At 45.6% G+C, this 19,696-nt stretch overlaps 1 protein-coding gene across 1 annotated transcript in view; it reads left to right on the top strand.

Moving 5' to 3' along the window:
- Positions 1 to 19,696, top strand: part of ANKRD31 (ankyrin repeat domain 31) — an 836,109-nt gene that overhangs the window by 803,003 nt on the left and 13,410 nt on the right. Inside the window, 1 exon segment of the mRNA XM_085640155.1 lies at positions 2,830 to 3,120. Coding sequence (XP_085496281.1) covers positions 2,830 to 3,120 — 291 coding nt within the window.

The following is a 19,696-nucleotide window of genomic DNA, read 5'->3' as shown; positions in this document are numbered from 1 at the left end:
TTATCTCAGAGGCAGTGTGTAAAGCATTTGGGAACACATTCAGTAATAAAGTGAAAACACTACAAATGGACACCACACCCGTTTAGAAAATTAACCTCTTCGCTGCGGCGCAAATTCCACCGCAGTGCTGACATTCCAATCGCGGGCGTGGTCATGACGTCTCCCAGCCGTCGTCCGCACACGCCCATCGTGACTCATGACGGCCGGGAGACGTCATGAGCATGGAAGAGGATAAGTAATCTTTATCTAAACCAAAACAAGACCAAAACGACAAAAATCCACAATAGAGTACTAAAAATAGGATTCTTAAAAAGTATACATAGTTCTGTTCCAAGAAAATGTTGGATGCAACACTTTTACACAAAGTACCTTGGAGGCGTTGAAAAATGCAAACAAAAAGGGTCGCATGGAAGGTGATGCGTCGGTTCATTACACTCAGGGAAGGTGATGCGTCCATTCCTTGCTCCGGAGGAGGTGATGCGTCGGTTTCTTACTGCGTGGGAAGGTGATGCGTCGGTTTCTTACTTCACCCCCCAACGATGCAACAGACTTGACGCTACGATGCGTGACAATCCCATGCGATGCGTGAAGACACAGGAGGCGCTGCTATGATTTCAGCCACGTCACCTCAATGCGTTGGTTCTTCCACAACAGGGCCTGCGTCAGAATCGGTGCGGTGATCTCGAATGTGGGAGATCGGTGCACAGAATTTGTCGCACGGCAGACACTTCAGCCGCAAGCAGGCGCTGCGTCGATTCTTTGGCGGTGGCGTTGCGACAGAAAATTCTTCTTGCACCGCTGCGATGCGTTGGAAACAGGTGATACATCGATTTTCACAGTTCATACAGTTTCCTGACCCAAAATAACCTCCCACTTCCAGAACACTGGCAGGCACCTCTCAGCAGGTAAGAACTTCCAGCACAGGAGTTCAGGGGGGACTGGGGGTGAAGCCTTTGTGTTCCTGAGACTTCAAGACAGGAGGCAGGCTCTATTTCAAGCCCTTGGAGATCTTCCTCAAGCAGGGGACACAGCACACAGCAAAGTCCTTTTCCTTTCCTTGGCAGAATGGTAGGCCAACCCCAGACAGCAAACAGCACAGGGACAGTATTCCTACTCAGTTTTTTCAGCTCTTCTCCTCTTAATTCCCAGAAGTAATCTTTGAAGTCTGTTCTATCCCTGAGACTTCCAACAGGATGCAAGCTCTACTTTAAACCCTTGGAGAAAACTCTAACAGCAGGATGATGAAGGCACAGTCCAGTCCTTTCACTGCCCAAGACAAAAGCAACCACTGCAGGCCAACCCAAACAGCACACAGCACAGGGGCAGTACTACTCCTCCAGTGTTCCTGGTTCTTCTTCCTAGGAGGTTCCTTAGTTCAGTAGTAATCTAAAAGTCTGGGGTCTGGGTCCCACCTTGTATAGCACAAATTCCTTTGTTCTCTGGTGGCAGAGAAGCTCTTTGCCCAGCCAAAACCAGTTCTGTCCTCTCTGGTGCAGCTGCCCGGCAGGAGGTGGAGATAGCATTGTGTAAGGCAGGCAGGGCCTATTCAGGTGCAAGAGAAATCTCCTCCTACCACTGTAAATGCAGACAGGGCCTATTTAGGTACTAGTGAGAACTCCTACCTCTACTCTGAATGCATCCCAGGTCTATTTAGCCCATCCCTGACTCATTCAGGAAAGGCAGGAAACACATCAAACCCCCTTCTCACCACCCGGTGGCTGTCTGATTGAATGCACATCCTCAGCCCCTGACACTCCAAAGCCAGACAGTCAATCCACAAACCAACATAGGCACACAGGATGGCTAAGCAAGAAAATACCCACTTTCTAAAAGTGGTATTTTCAAACACGCAATATAAAAATCATCTTTACTAAAATATGAATTTTTATATTCTGAGTTCAGGCATACTAAACTCAATTTTTCTATCTTGTCCCAATGGGAAGTTATACTTATAAGATTTTATAAATAAACTCTCATTTTATCCTAAGGGACAGATAGCCTTTGAATAGTGAAACACCTAATTCATTGTAGTTCACTATCAGGACATGTTACACACATCAGAACATGTCTTACCTTTCACATACATTGTACCCTGCCCACAGGGGTACCTTGGGCCTACCTTAGGGATGACTCACATATCATAAAAGTGAAGGTTAGGGCCTGGCAAGTGGATGCACTTGCCAGGTCGACATGGTCACACCAAACTGCACACATACACTTTAGTGGCAGGTCTGAGTTACATTTATAGGCTGCACATGTGGGTGGCACAATCAGTGCTGCAGGTCCACTAGCAGCATTTTATTTACAGGCCCTGTGCACACACAGTGCACTGTACTAGGGACTTACCAGTAAATCAAATATGCCATTCATGGAATCACCAATCCATAAATACAGTTTACAGGGAGAGCATATGCACTTTAGCACTGTTCAGCAGTGGAAGGGGTGTTGTCTCTGCTTTATTAGTGTTTGAAAGTATATTGGTATTTGTTGACGAGCTCAGTTCAAAAATAGACCCCTCACCATATAGTGGACTGTTATGAATAAGTGCCAGTGTTTAGAAATAAGTGCTGGTACCAAGGATCGATACACACCGGCACCAATTAAGCACCAACAATAACACCAAATTTCTTGTGCAAAATGCCTGGTCGCATTTATAAATTAGTCGTCAGGTGCAGATGTAAGCGTGGTCTAAGACGGTAGGAATGTGAGTAAAATGCAATGATAACCTTGGGTTTTGTGTGTTTCTGGTACATAACTACTTTGCATATGTTTTAATGGAAGTACCAACTAGTGAACTGTTTTAGTCTAATATGTTTCTTTTAAACACAGGATATGAAAGCTGTAGCAGAACCTCTGTAAATGCAGAACCCATTGTCCATTGCTTGAAGGCTTCCACAATCAACAAGAAAAATATGTTGGGTGAAACAAAATTGCACAAAGCTGTAATGAAAGATAATGTATTTCTGGTACATGCACTGATTATGGCTGGTGCTAATGTTAATGCTCAGGATCATGCTGGTAAGTTAAAATTTAAAATTGGCGTAATGCTGATAGAATGAAACATTCCCCCTATGATATCTGCTAGTCCAGTTGTGGGACAGATTTCATGTCTTAGCGTCTGTGACATTTAATACGTTTCTTTGTTAGAGACCCAAATGTAAATGTTATTTCTTGCCAAAGGACTTGAAAATGACCATTGCTCAAATTCCAGCAATCTCCTTTTACCCATGTGTTAGTATTGTGCCAGCTAACGTTAGGACTGGGAATTGCCTTAAAGTTGTCTACCAAAATGGTTTGTAGTCTGCACCCCTTATACCTATCCTTCAAACAGATGTCTACCTCTGATGCCCCCCTGCATATTCTCCTCAGTTCTATCTTTTACATTTCCTGGTATGTACTGTAACCGTCTTAATCATAAATATCCTCCACTCTAAGTAGTATGTGTTGGGTATCATCTGACAAGTTGATGCCCAGTTCTTTCAGACCATGCTTGGTTAAAGCTTATAGAGTTTTTCATATTTAATGTTATTCCTTTATAAGTATAATGTTATTGGGAATCTTTCCATACATTTTGACTAAAGTGGACCAATACCTAGGAAAGAAAACAAGATTACCATCATACAATTTCAATAATATTCATGAACACTAAGGGGGTCATTATTATAGCGGGCGGATCGCCACTGCCCGTATGGCGTGGCGACCCGCCCGGCAAAATCTACCGCCCGCATAACTCCCCCCCCCCCCCTGCCAGACGGGAAGACCGTCCGCCGGTTTTATGCCCAGGAATATGACCGCCATCCATTTTATCATCCTGGTGGTGAATTGCCTTTCCATGGCGGAGACTCCGCCATGGAAAAGCTTGCGATATTTACTTTGGGGCCCATTGCAGGCCTCCAGGGTGTTCGGGGGCGGGATGGGGGGTGCATTTGCATGCACAAGGTGGCAGGCACCGCGCGGTGCCAGTCACGTTGTGCATGCACAACATGCATTTTTCACATTGCGGCAGGTGCTGCTTGCAGCACAGCCCGCCGCAATGTTTAAAATGCAGGATGCGCCCACCAGACTGGCGGGTGCATCCTAATGCCACTTGCGGGACCGCCGCGACAATGGCGGGCGGTCCTGCCATCGTGATAGGCCCTTAAATGTCTTTGCCCATGATCAGGATCCCAGAACACTTACTAGAAAGGTGACATTGTCTTAATTCATTTATCTACCTACATTTACATGCCTGTCTAAAACCATATCATATTTTACATATTTTTTGTAAAAGAAGTAACCACATTTAACAAAAAATGACATAAGTAAAACATGTGGGAGGCAGTTGTGGCTGCTTTATTTTTTCAAGAACTAAAACTTAAAACTGAATTGACAGCTTATCTTTTATCTCTATACATATACATTTTGCTGCTAGTATTGGCTCGTATACTGCATTATAGAGCACGTTAGTTAAAATAAACATTTCAAACTATACTGTGTCTCTGATTACTCACGTTGTGGACAAGTATGAGTGAGTTGGTGAAAGAGTGTTCTTACTCCCTCGATTACTGAGAGAGTCTGAGTTACATGTTCTAGTATGTCTAATCATTGATAGCATCGCTGTAGTATGGAGAACAAATGAGACACTATAGCTAGTCGGATTGGGGTTCCGGGCACTAAGGTGGGCCGTTGGTACACCACTGTGCACCGAGGTCCTAGTTTCTTGTGCGTAGTTCTCTATATGTGCAGAATCCCTGCAACACCGGAAGGTGGCCTCTGTCGGGGTATCTTTTGAAATTAAGCGTTGCTATTTTCTACCAAGCAGATTAATCAAATGTTCAAATTTCTTTATTCGATAAAAAGTTTTATCATAAAAGAAGACAATAAGCAATACAATACAATAAAATATACAGAACAGGGAAACATCGGTATAAAATACATCCATCAACTCCCATTACACCATAAATGAATAGAATATGAAGACAATAAGAACAATGTCGGGCAGGGTGGAAGTCCTAACCATTGTCTTTACACTGTTGGATGGAAGTGGGGGGAGGCTTTACAACGCCTCATGCGTGACCGCCAAGCACTACCCAAAAATGTTGCGACTCCGCAAACCATAGCAATAGAAGAAGTATCAGTGCTGAGTATCCGCAGAGCCATTCGGTGGCATCTAAGGCCCATCCCCTTACATAGCGGTTTTAACCAGGTCCTCCTGGCTACCCTATACGCTGGGCAGGCAAAAAAGAAATGCGCCACAGACTCTGTAGGTGCTGCGCAACCAGGACATGAGTTCGATCGGCCACTCTGCTTTTTACATCCAGAGGTGAAATCGTTGACTGGGAGGATCCCAAACCTAACCTTCAGATAAAGAGCTCTGTCCAAGGGTAACTCAATATAGTCCAGGAACGGTTCAAAACTCCTACCCCATTTGAATGACAAGAATCGCTCTGTTAGAGAACCCCCTAAACTACTGGAGAGGGTCTCCTTCTGAACTAGATCCCAGTACAGCTGTTTAATCACTAACTTGGGTGGTGGTGTTTGACTTTCCCAAGAGTCACCTAAACCCAAAAGGACAACCATCCGCTTCAGATTACTCAGCCACTTAATCCTATTGTTAGAATTGAGCAGGATTAGTTCGTCTAGGGCGGCGGCATATGTCTGTAGCTCCCTAGTCCTTCGCAAGCGGACCCAAAAGAGTAACGGGCGCAAGCGCACTAGGGCCTTAAGAGGACGCCTGCCCATATCTGCCCGTAAGGGGATTAACGGGGTGGAGGCCGGAAGGGCAACCGCGTCTCTCAGGAACTTATTTTCAGACTTATCTAGCTCTGTGATGTTTTCGAACCCCCATAATTAATCTCTTTTATGAGCTGTTGAGTTCCCCACTCCATACCTAACTGGATGCTTAGATATGTGCAACATATTTACGGGGGTGGTCTTATGAGCATAGGGATGGATGACATCTTGTTTTAGCAAGGGCTTGATAGGCACCACTAGTTTTCCAAGAATGTGTCTCGCCTGGTGTGCGTTTGGAATGCCGTTGGTGAGAGTTGCGTCTTTCAGCCTACAAGTGCACAGGAATATGCAATGAGGGAGCATGTCGCTATTGAGTGGTATTGGTTGTTACAACGTGCCCCGAGATAACATGTGTATGTATCTCTCAGTACCCGGCATGTGGTGTGCAGCATGACCCTCCCTTGTGGCGCCAGGTATCTCTACTCCGCCCTTTCTCTGGAAGCTTATTTTTGGGCAAATTTTGGGCTCCTTTGTTAGTATTGGGCATTTTCCAAAAGTGTTGCATGATTTACTATCTCATTGTCAGGGGGTAGAGGGGTTCAAAGACTACTCCGTGGCCCCCTTTTTCCCCTACCTATGCCGTCTTGTGGTGTTAGAGGTCGGGCCTACTGCTTTTCCTGGATGTTGCATACAAGGCTTGAAGCGTTTGTTAGTTGCTATGCCTGATATCAAGAGGAGCGATCCGGCATCCCACCTGCAGCTGCAGTGGTCATTGGGGATCCCCCTTCCCATGCACCCCCTCTCCCGTGGACCACATCCTGCTTCCTTTCAGCGGATTTGAACCTTCTGTCCCTGACTTGAGGCTAGGATCTCCTAATGAACTGGTATGCTTTGTCGCTATTTTGGAGGGGAATGACACAGTGCCCAGACTTAGAAATCGAAGAATCGGGTGTGCAGGCCTGGGAACACAAAAAACGTGAAAATCCAGGGCTTTGATCTAAAACATTTGCCAAAGTCTTCCGGATGATGCTGTCCCGGTACTACCTCAGCAATTCTGGGACACCTGGTCACCCAGGCTTAGACTCGACATCATGCGGACGCCATGCAGCTTATTAGCTCTTTGTACGTGCGCTGTGGAGTTTGTAGGATTTTTACCATCCCAGGCACACAAGAATCTAGAACAGCTTCATTTTAGATCTGAATACAGGGGCCACCTTTGTGCGAAGGCTACTAGCTTTTTGGGGGCGCTGTTGAGGCTGCACGACACGATGGAAACATTGGTCCTAGGCCAGATGCCAGAGCATGAGGACCTTTCGACTTGGTGATTGGAACCGTATTGACTTTTTTGGACGCCGGGACAGGGGTTTCGAATTTTTAAATACTTTCTCTGGGTTCCATCCTGCCCCCTTGTCAGATTGCCTTCCCCCTGGTGTGTGGCCAGCCAACGCCGCCCCAGGGGATCAGCAGCAGAGTGGGAGCCTGGCTCCCCGAGGCACCTTAGGTGACCTGGCTATTCCACGCTCCTGTGGTCTGGTTTGGCTAGGATAACCAGTCGACACAGTTCTCAGTCATGCTGAATCCCTGGATGCAAGTAATGTTGAATCCCCAATGTTGTCTCATTGGTGCTCCATTTGGTTTGGTGTATTTTTGGGGGGAAGAGGGTGAGTGGTTGCTAATTATTCTTACTTATGTTGGGGGTTTTCTATTGCTGAGCATTTTGGCTCTGTGATTGCATGAAGGAATTACCTGTTTTGTGGTTGCTGCTGCCATGTGTTTATCTAACTACCTGATTCTGGTCCCTGCAGCGGGGGGAAAAGGGGTGGTGGATGGCGGACATCCCTGAGGCTGAGTGTAGGGTGGACTCTTGATTCCACTGTGCTTGGTTTTGTTGCTTGAACATAAATTACCTTGAAACAACAAGAGGTGTTTATAAGAATAGGAGCAGTTTCTTTAATTAAAAAGTGTGGCCAGGTGCACAGTCAAGTGCATAGGGTCTGAGTCTGTCTCAACTTACTACCGATCTGAGTTTTATGCATTTCATTGAATGACATAAAATGGTTCCACCTATCCTTTTTTGGTAAGGAATGCGACCTGTTGTCTTTGGAGTCATACATTTATATATTCGATGAGGAATCCAGATGGGCTTCGACCTTGCGTGGACACAATGCGGCCAGTCGTTAACTTGTCCAGATGTACGGCATGGGGAGCGTGTGATTACTGTGTGTATTGTGTGTGTTGTATCCTGATTGGCTACATGCTCCTAAATTTATGTGGCATCTGACTTTATGGTGTTTTGGGAATGTGCGAACCTCGCCGACCACGTGTGCTTAATTGGGGGCAATCTCCCTGGACCATTGTGGTGTTGCTGCGCTTATCTGTGGGATTGATCGAGGATTTCCCGCCGCGCTTTTGTCTGCTGGGTACGTGACACCCCACCTGTGACCTGTCAGTCAGTGACCTAGGGCTTGGGTCCCAGGGACTGCCTAACTACGTATTTCTGAGCCGACATTGACATGGAGTTTGTAGCGGGTGAATTCATCAATAAAAATGCAATTTCATATTTGTCCATGAATGTATCGTTATTCACTTTGACATCAGTTTCTCAATATTAACATTGCCCCCTCAAGGTGAATTTTCAACTACACCATCTAATCCATACTTCATGACAGTTAAATTATTGTGGGACTGTTCTTCGGTTTTGACAGTTACTACTTTCCTTCTACCCAATTTGAGGACTGTATTTTTCCAAATTGCATGAAACCATACACAATTAAGTATGTTATGAAAACAGGTAGCAACGACGTGCACAATCCGGAAAGCCACCTGGGGAGCCAGGGGAACCAATCTGAGAACCAATCCTGCTCAGGGGTACCTCCCTCGTCACTTATGTCTTTTTTTAAACAGTGCAGTGCTTGGATGGCAAGAGTCAAAATCCCATTATCTATGTCGTTCCCAGGAATAAACGTGTAGCAGGACACACCAGTTTTGGCACACACCTCTCCCTCCATCGGAGTCATTAAGTCTAACACAAACCGATGTTAGCATTACCACGAGGCGGATTGCTCTCAGTTCTTCCTTGATTGAAATAAGGCTGAGCTCAGTGCTGTTCATCATTTTAAGCAACTCCCACCTAATGATCTGTAACCAGCGGGCATTAGCTTTTGTTTGCACAGTGAAGAAGGTTATGGACCCTCCTGCTGATACTTGTGTCCGATAACAGTCTGAATTCTTCTAGAATGTTCTTGTACTGAGCCCAGCCAAAATACCCTCCAGTTCTTCTTCTGATGGTTCTTCTCTGGGAATGACTACGTCAGGTCTGTGTGGTTACGAGGGAAAAAAGTGTACCATCCAGGGACGAGCTGAGTCCAGGCAAACTCGCTGCACTGCCAGTACGTATCTCTCACGTGGAGATGGACCATTTTGTAACTAGAATGTGCAGGATTGTTCTATAGTTTTCATTCATGCCCAGTGGAAGTGTTCCTTTACCTCTAAAACTCAAGAAATACATTGTAAGTTTCCATACAATTAGGGGTTGCCCTTTCCCTTCTAGGCAAGTGTATCCACCCACCTCAGTATCCCAAATTTCCTGACATGGGATGTCTATGCTTTTGTTCAACCCTCCCGTATAAGATTAATTTCCCTTCGTATCATCAAGCTGGACAGTCCAACATAGGAACTCCATGTCTCGGGTCCACTTATTGCTAAAGCAGACTACCCCAGCTATGCTGAGGGTCAATCTTGGCCCACAAATGGAGGCAGGAGCATATGTGTTTGTGCATTGAGTTGGGGGTTTCGCTACCCCCAAGCATCTCTTTTACGGGAAGTCTCAGGGCCAAACAGGATCCTCCCCTATGGTGCACTTTCTGCGCATCCTCTTTTAGGTATCAAACCAATCCCTTGACCTCCTTGTGCTGCCATTCTTTGAAAGTTTTGAAGAAAATCCTCCCTTTCCTGCCATTCGACCTACAGAGGACAGTGGTAACTTCCCTTTTGCATTCAAAGTTAGACTGTAGTAACACTCTTTATGTTGGAGCCCAACAGAGTGTTTTGGGAAGACCCTAGAGATGGCAAAACCCAGCAGTCTGTGTTGTGAAAATGATCAAAACATTTGAACCAGTCTCCAAAGCTAGGCAAGATCTACACTGGCTACCCCTTAAAAAGAGAGTTGCCTTTAAGGCGCTCTGTATAGCACATAAATCACTGTACCTCAATGGTCCAGTCTCTCTTAGAAACAAAATCTCTTGATACATCCCTAAGAGATCTCTGCGATCAGCCTCTGCTAAAAAAGTGTTGGTTCCTTTCATCTCCAAAGCTTCCTGGGGAGGTAGACGTTTTTGCTATGCTACCACGCTCCTCTGGAATCAAATGCCAGGCGATCTAAGGAACATATCCAATCACCTGGTTTTTACAAAGGCTCTAAAAACCTGGCTGTTTACCCTCACCTTGTAGCTTTCTTATTGGCTATTTCCTTCATTCATTTTGCAGGCAGTGCCAAGACGCCTTGGGGCATATGTCGAGCTACACAAAATTTAATCCAACCTAATCCTGTTTATCTCAGTTTGAATATCGCTAGGCTGCTTTATCAGGGTCTATCTCTTGGGACAAATAAAGTCTATCTGTGGCTACTGCATGCGGTATCAACGAACAGACGTAACAATACCTGGCTGATGTCTTTTAACCCATGGAAGTCATGTGCTGATACCACATGTTGTGTAAAAGGTCGCTGTGTAATGCATGTGGAATGCTAGTGCTTAGGTTGGTGTAAGTATAAGGAATTTATGATGGTTCAACGCAAACATTTACAAACCATGCCTTCACAACACAGTTTTTACATCGCAACATCCATTACAACTCATAATTTCACATCGCATGCCATCAGAACGCATTTTTAGAAACTACATTTACAACGCATTCCATTACAACGCATACCGTTACAATGCATATTACTTTTATGGCAACAGTAGGGTAAGTGTTGGATATTGTAGGGGTAAAAATTACCATTCCCACTCCAGTGAGTGCAACAGTAGGGTAATTGTTGTATAGTGTAGGGATAAAAATTACTGTTCCCACTCCATTGAGTGCAACAGTAGGGTAAGTGTTGGACAGTGTAGGGATAAAAAATACTATTCCCACTCCAGTGAGTGCAACAGTAGGGTAAGTGTTGGATAGGGGAGGGGTAAAAATTACTATTCCCCATTACTTACCTTATATTGCGTTGTAATGGCATGCGTTGTAGTAACGTGCGTTGTAATGACATGCGTTGTAGTGACATGCGATGTAATGGCTGCGTTGTAATGGCATGCGATGTGAAGGATGTTGCGTTGTAATGACTGCGTTGTAAAGGTAGTGCGATGTAATGACTTCGTTGTAAAGGTTGTTTCCCAATTATAAGTGACATGGGAGAGATCCCTGCACAAGCGCTGGGATAGTTTATAAACAGACTCCATTTGGCTAGGCAGTTCTTTAGCAGAGAATAGGTGCAGCAGCACCTAAACTAGACAGAGGGTACATAAACGGGGAAAAACATATATAAATTGTAATTGAACATTGCTGGTCTTTGAATTGCATCCAGGGGAGATGTATGTGATCCTCTGGTTATTTGGTGATTTAGTTCAACTGTTCGATCAAAAAGTTCAGGGTGCAGTCCATGAGGGCTTTGTTATGGAAGTTTTCAGTCGTACATCAGAAAGGTAGACCCAAGCATCTTTTCCCCTCCTTCAGGACTGTTGGTGTTGCGAAAATCACCCAGTAGGGTCTTTCAAACGTCCCTTCTTTTAGACATGACTTGGTTGCCCCGGTGTCATTCAGGAAGCAGTAGGGCGTGTTATTTACTATCATTGTTGCTGTGGTTTCCTCCTCAGACTAACGAGTCACTGACAACACTGGACACCTGACTTTAACAGCACCACAATATCACACATATATCTTACATCAATAATCTCACCCTGTGTCACACCCGGGAGCCAAGCCTAATATCTGTATCACGCCCAGTGGTCCAAGCTACCAACACCTACAGAATTGTTCACCCTGTATAACACCCAGCGGCTGTATCACGCCCAGTGGCCCAAGCGACAAACTGCTAAAAAAAAAACTGTCAGAAAAAAGTATGACTTTGTCAAATCTTTAGCCTGCTCCTCCTACCGCATGCTATCCTGTGACCAGGGGAAGTTCTGCGCAGTACACAGGATTAAGTGAGCCTGATAGTCTGTCAATATCGGCTCTGGGGCAAAGATAATAAGAATTGTTTTCAGAAAAAAGGAATCACTCGAGAACCACAGGCCCCAATTGGCCAAACACAAGTTACACCTAATCTCCCAGGTTCAAATCTTTTTCCCTAAATGTCCAAATCGGACCCTGTATCTCACCCAGGGGCCATGTGTACCATCTGTGTCATGCCCAGTGGTCCAAGCATACCAGCTGTGTCACGCCCAGCAGAAAAAGCATACCATCTGTTTTATGCCCAGTAGTTCAAGCGACCAACACCTCTCACTTCTTTTGGATACCAACGGTGTTGGATAACCGGTGGCCCTGAGAAACTCTTTTAGACTAAAAAATAAGATTGAGGTGTCAACTCTGACTATAAATACAGTAAATATTCACCTTTTGTATCGTGCTGACTATGTGAGATTGCCTCCAAGACCTCCTTGCAACTACTCAGCTAGGACACATAAAATAGGTAATATGCCAGATTTCTGCCAGTTGTAGCATACAAGTGTCTCAAAAGGGTATTATTTAAAGGTCAAATACATGTAGCACAATAAATTGCTGAGAATTAAATCCAAAGGGGAGAAAACCAGGGAGACATTCTCTTGCGAAATACATTCTATTTCAGTAAATAGACATGTTTGACATATTAAACTTCATATGTACAAGCACATGGTCATGCCCTGGTCTCCTTGGGGTATATGGGCTTCATCCTGTAGTTTGATACAGATTTCTGCCAGTGGCAGGGGCCTCAGTCTTTTTTGCTTCTCCCTAGTTTGCCATACGCCACATGCTTTACTAAGCTGATGTATTCTCTTACCCTCTGTGACTACTGCTTCAGGACGGACTTCCCCCCCGTGGATTCAGCAGAACTTTTAATCAATTGGGGCACTGCTCACCTTCCTTGATGCACAAATGGGAATATGTCCGTGCGGGGTCCCCGTCCTTTGACTGCAGTTGGGTTCGATGTACCAACCGGCTCCGATGGTAGTTTGCCAAAATGTTGCTTGAACATGGAATACCTTGAAAAAACAAGATACAGGATACAAAACTGGAACAATTTGTTTAATTAAACAATGAGGCTGGGAGCACAGTCACAGGCATAGGGTTTGAGGACTGTCTCAACTTACAATCGATCTGAACTGGGTTTTATACATTTCATTGAATGCCATAAGATGGTCCCACCAATCCTTTTTTGGTAAGGAATGCGACCTGATGTCTTTGGAGCCATTAATTAATGTATTTGATGAGGAATGCAGGTGTGCCTTGACCTTGCGTGGACAGAATGCAGCCAGTAGATAATGTGTCTATGTCTGGCGTGGGGAGCGTGTGATTACTGTGTGTACTGTGTGTGCTGTGTCCCGATTGGCTATGTGCTGGCCTTTGAATTTATGGTCTTTTGGGAACATGCGTACCCCTCCGGCCATTTGTGTGATTTTTTGGGACCAATCTCCCCGGACCATTGTGGTGTCACTGCGTCTATCTGTCGGATTGATCTGGGATTTCCTGTGCGCATGTTTGTCTGCTGGCTGCGTGCCACCCCACCTGTGATCTAGCAATAAGTGACCTTGGGCCTGGGTCTCAGGGCCTGCCTAACTACATAATTCTGAGTCAGAGTTGATGTGGAGTTCATAACAGGAATAATTTGTCAAAAAAGATGCAATTTCGTTTTTGTACATGAATGTATCGGTATTCACATTGACATCGACTTTCTCAATATTAACAGTTTTGTGGATGAACATTCATAGGATTTTGTGGTGACTGGCCCTGGCCCATCGATCTCTGCTCATGGTATTCCCTTACCCGGCATCTATCTACCAGGTGGCCCATCCTGTGGCAGTAGTAGCACTCCCTAGGTTCTGGTTGCTGCCAACCTCCCTGACCTCTACGCCATAGCTGGGTTGAAACAATCTGAGGTTTTGCAGTGGAGCTACTGAAACTGGGGACATTTGCACGCTCGCGGCCCCCTCGAGGGCGGTTTTTTAAATTGTTATTGAACCAAATTAGCATTGTCTCTCTGGGCTTGCTTCTCTCCTTTTCTTGCTTGTTTTTGTGGTAATGTAATATGTGGGCTTGTCTCTCCCACCGGGGTTTTGTGTCTAACCCAACCATGCTGTCCAGTTTGCTCTGTATCTCAGTGGGTAACCCCCTTTTAAGAATATTGTAAAAGAATGCAACTTATGGATCCGTATCAGTCCACGGCTGCCCGTCTTTTGTGCCTATCATTCTCTCATTCGGTTAAAGAAATCGGTTCTACTCTCCCCTGGGTTCATAGTCTCTGCCATCAACCCTCTTACATCAGAGCGGTCAGGAAATATCACTTTCAGGGCGGTCCGGATTCGGTGTCTGTAGGAATTAAATGCGGCCCATCATACTCGGTGTCTGTTAGCATAATTGCTGGGATGCGAGCTTGGGCGAACACCGGGTTAGTCTGTTCTTCTATGAGGCTACTTAGAAGACTTTTAATATCACCCATTGCTATGTTTATTCTTGCAGTGTTCTTTTCAAAGAATGAAATCTTTTTTCCTGCTCGATCCAGCAACGACAGTAACTTTATCCCTAACTCCTCTTTATCCATCTGAGCCCATGGCACATATATGACCCCTGCCATGCCCCTCAGTAGTAGTTGGTGCATTTTTATTTCAGGTGACTCTATGGGTTTTTCCCCAACATGGCGTTCCCAACTTTTTAGGCATTCCTTCATGTAGGGGAAGTTCCACTTGGGGTCTCACCCTCCATGTCAGATGCAGTCCTACGCTATAGCCATATCCTCTGGCTCAAATGATCCTTTCTTTGGTCGAGGTCGATACTATTTGTCTCTTTCCTCAGTCCAGTAAGAAAATTGGTGACAGAACAGGTGTGCAAAGATCTTCCCTTCCTCTCTTGCTATTATCTCCCTTGGGGTTAACTTGTCTTTGTAGTGTGCTTGGGTGGACCAGTGTACATCCTCATCGATGCTCCTCTTGGGTGCACGCAAGGGCGCCATCTTATTTTTTCTGCATCTTGGTTGGGTTAATACAAGTCTGCCATAGTCTTTTATTTTCTGGTCGACCCCTCTCCTTTTTTGATTGATGGGTGAGGCTCTGATCTCTGCTAAAAACCTTTCCTCTATTTCTGCCTCCGATTCTTCTCAAAACAATGCCCTGTTTGTGCCCTTACTTCACTCATGTTTAGAACGCGCTGCTCTGTTTTCTTGCTGCACCTCCTGGGTGCCTTCTCTTTCTCTCTCTAACCTTAGCTCATGCCTTTCTTCCTAGCCCCATCTAGTTTGTCTCCTTCTCTCTGATCTACACGCTGTTATTTTTGGCTGGACTTTGCCTGCAAACTCACTCTCCATGGTCTCCTCGGCTATCTGGGCAAAATTCTGTTACCCCACCCTTGTCAACAATTCCAGGGGGAGTTGAATTCCCTTCCTCACCCCACTCGCTGAGTCACTAACTACAACCGCCACAAACCTCCCTGTCACCCGTGTATGCGCGCCCGGTCCTATGTGTTGGCCATAGTAGACCGGGGGTTGATCTTTTGAGGACTTTCTCAAGGGACTTGGGCTTCGCTGAAAGCATCTGGGTTCGCTGGCTTTTTGGTACCACATGCTAGGGCCTAACTGTCTGTCTATTGGTGGGGGGCCCATCAGCTCCTACTATTGGTGGATCGGAATATCCTAATGCGGGGGAGCTGAAGTGAGCAGTGCACCTCCATATGGTGGGAGAGATACTGACACCTTACTTGCTGTCGATATTGTAGGGCTATTGCTCTGGCTAGCTTCGAAGATGGCCCATATTTCAAGTAATGCCTCCCTCTTATCACCTTTTTCTTTAATTTGTATGGGTGTTTTTGTGTGTTCTATTATGTTAGTGTCAAATGTTCCCTCCTGAGGCCAGGGAAATGTGTGTGCCTTAGTGTGTTTGTGCTATTCTTGGCCAAAACTTATTACGTTTCTTTAACTGTGTGTGGAACCTGGTTTCTATTTGTTTTAATGGGGAATTCATGATAACTCTAGTGGTTTTGTGAATAAAATACGACTTTACTCTTTTGAGAAATTTTGTTTGTTCTAATAGTGGGGGGAAAGGTGCATGATACACTCTTCCAATTTTACATACTATGAGCTCAGTGCTGGTCACAGATGCATTTAAACAATTCAACTTGAAAAATTCAATAAACACAGATAGCAATGCATATGAATGGTAGCAACATAGGTAAATAAGTGCAGTTGTAAAAAAAAAAGAACAGTATCTGAACAATATCAGCTTTTTGCATCATATACAGATTGAAAGAAATAACACCCTCATATGAAGTATTAAGACATAGATGAGAAAATGCAAAATTGAGGAGAGTCTCTGATCAACTCTTGTATAAAATACAGTTTGTAATAAGTAACAGCACCATAACATCAAATGTACATTTTACCAACTTAACACAGGTCTACAGAAAAAATGATTGTGTGGTGAAACATTTCGTAGCCCGCTCCTAGCACATGCTAGCCTGTAGACAGGGGAAGCCCAGTGTGGTATATGGTACTAAGTGAACTTGATAGTCTGCCAAAATCTACTTCGAGACAAAGGTATAATAGATGCGGAAAATGGAATAACTCGGGAACCACAGGCCCCTCTTGGCCACACACCTAGTTTCCCTGGTCCAAATCGTATTCCCTAACATCAGAATCATACCCTGCATCACACCCAGGGGCCAAGCTTACCATCTGTGTCACGCCCAGCGGTCCAAGCGTACCGCCTGTGTCACACCCAGCAGAAAAAGCATTCCGTCTTTGTTGCGCCCAGCAGTACAAGCGACTAACACCCCACATGTTACAAAACCAGTGGTACCAAGAAAGTCTTTTAGCCTAGCAAATTAGATTGAGGTGTCAACTCCACCCAATCAGGCACAAAAATAGCGCCCTGGGAGTTATCAAGGGCCATACAATAAATATTCACCTTTCCTAGTGTGCTGACTATAAAAAACAAGCATTGGCATAGCCAATAGGTCTCGCCTTTGGGACATTAGAAGTGTTTAGCCATGCAGCACACTCCAGAAGGAACATTATTCACAAGTTACTTGACATTTTTATCGTTGCCTGAAAACTCCCGGACACACGAGTAATTCGGCAGCAGGAGGTTTTAAACCCATGCTAGTTCTAAATACACAGCGCCGTACCCTCCACCCCCAAAGTGCCAAAAGAATCTCTGTGACAAAAGCAGTAACTCACTGCTTATCCTTACATGGTACGTGTTCTTTACAGTAGGATATTAACCCTCTGCGCTAGTACATGGTGGGTCAAAATTGCCTGCCAGCAGACACATACTAATCTGACCTTTTTCCGGCAGGAAGATTATAATCACTGTTATGTTTTAAACTTACTTACCAAGTCTCAGTCACAACTCTGTGCTGCAGCTGGGAAAATAAAGCCTGCTGCCTCGGACTGCTACTGAAGTGTCTGCCTGGGCGTCGCACTGACTGCAGACAGGTGCTGTTGATGTGACTGAAGTCTTTTATGGGAAGAGAAGCTCTTGGAGTGGTGGCTCTGATGTCTTGAGAGCTGTGCTGTGTGACTCTGCTCTCACCATGACTGGACACACTTACATCCTGCCCCTCCTCCTACACAGAACAGGGCAGCAAAACGAGCGAGGTCAGGGTGGACACTGTCGTATAATTTACAGAAGCAGTACATGGGGGCCTGGAGTGTCAGGAAAGTTATAAACATCCCGCTGCCACAACCTGTGCTCAGTGCAGACTGGCATCATGACAGTGGCAGTCTGTCCAGTGTCCATCGGGACTGCCCTGAGAGACGTCAGGCTGGTGTCAGGCGCCGAAGATAAACTAGTGATCTGCAAGGATGCCCACGGCAACCAGGTCACTGTCAGTGACACTACAAGGGCGGGGCGGCGCAAGTGGAAATAGCTCTTTGTGAGCGGGCTGGATTTATTGAGCGGAACACTTCTAAAAGTGTTTGTAAGCAGAGGTTTAAAAAACACAAAGAGCAGGAAAGGAGAATGCAGATGGGGAGGAAGGAGGTAGTGGGAGAGACGGCAAGCCAGGAAGGGTAATGAGACGCAGGAAAGAAAAACAAGCGAGGCCTGCGTGATGTCACCGGTAACCATAGCGCCGGCCGTGCAGGCCCCGCGCGCGCCCTCTCCGCTGTAGAATACATCCTTCACGCATGACACAAAAATGATTTTAATCTCATGAGCAGAGTGAAAAAATATACAGGGCCCATAGAGCTGGTTAATACACACTCAGCCAGGCGAGGTTATTATTTGTTTGGGGTTCTGGGAAGAAGCGAGACTTCGACGTGATGTATTCACCGGTGGGTTCCTTAGTGGTAATCATTTCAATCCCAGAGCCTTTCAAATGCTGCCGATCAACGGCGAGCAGGGATCCCCTGCCCGGCACCGGGACATGCAGAGGCCGGCCGTGCTTACCTGTTTGAGGGATAGAGGGGGCAATTAACAGGGCATGAATTCATAGAAAATCCGCTTCTTACCCATATCAGTCGGCAGTGAACATACCTAGCAACCGCCCAGCCTGCCGAGTGTAGCGATGAGATGGAATCTAAGGTGAGATGGAAAAGTAAACAAGAAGACCCCGAGTGGTGTGCGCTCACTGCAAAGAATATAAAGAATGCAGCTGCCACCCTGTGTGCCGCTGCTCGCTCTCGCAAGCAAAACGTTGGGGGAGTGAACATTTGCAAAATAGATGGGACATGCACCCGCCTTTAGCTAATTGCAGCCTCCCATTTCAAATTGACACAGCCAACAGCCAACCAAATGCGTGGGAAGAGTCAAACCCTCGAAGAAAAGTTTAGAGTGATTACATGAAGCCTCCCATAGTGCAGCGCATGTGCGCTGCGCTAGGCTCGACCTAAAAAGGTGACTCCTGCGGGATTGCCTCCGAGGCCGCCTTACAACTACTGAGCTAGGACATATAAAATAGGTAATATGCCAGATTCTGTCAGTGGCAGAGAGCTCAGGTTACATTTTTACGTTTCTCCCTAGTTTTCCATACTCCAAATGCTTGAAACTAGATTTTGATGTAGTCTCTTACTCTCTGTGACGGCTGCTTCAAGACGGACCTCCGCCCAGCGGATTCAGCAGAACTTCCAATCAATTGCGGTGTCTGCTTACTTTCCTTGTTGCGCAAATGTGAATCCGTCTGGGCGGGTCACCTTCATTTGGCTACAGTCGGGTTGGAGGGACCAATCAGCTTTGATGGTGGCTCACCAAAATGTTGCTTGAACATGGAATATCTTGAAAAAACAAGAGACAAGAGGCGTTTGGCAAAACTGGAACAGTTAGTTTAATTGAACATAGTGGCCAGGAGAACAGTTACAGGCACATGGTCTGAGGACTGACTCAGTTTACAATTGATCTGTGGCTTTTTTATATACAGTTCATAGGCACTAAATGTTTCTGGCAATCCTTGTATGGTGAGAAATTTAAGTTGCTGCCTTTGGAGTCCTACATTAATTGGCTAATGGATTATACATGTAGGCCTTGACCTTGACAATGTGGCAAGTGGCTAACGTGTCCAGATGTCAGGCTTTGGGAGAGAGTGATCACTGCGTGTGCTGTGTTCTGGTTGGCTATATGTTCCTAACTCTTGTCGCATCTGACTTTATGGTGTTTTGGGAGCGTGCATACCCCCTCCGGCCACTTGCACTTTATTGGGGCTCGTCTCCCTGGACCATTGTAGTGTGCCTATCTGTGGGATTGATCTAAGGTTTCCTCTCCGTCTGTTGTCTGCCAGCTACTTTCCACCCCACCTGAGACCTATTAATCAATAACCT

This window comes from Triturus cristatus, chromosome 2_1, assembly GCF_964204655.1.
Source record: "Triturus cristatus chromosome 2_1, aTriCri1.1, whole genome shotgun sequence".
In the NCBI taxonomy this organism is placed as follows: Eukaryota; Metazoa; Chordata; class Amphibia; order Caudata; family Salamandridae; genus Triturus; species Triturus cristatus.
Note: the sequence above shows the minus strand (reverse complement) of the source record. Positions and strands in the feature narration are given on the sequence as shown.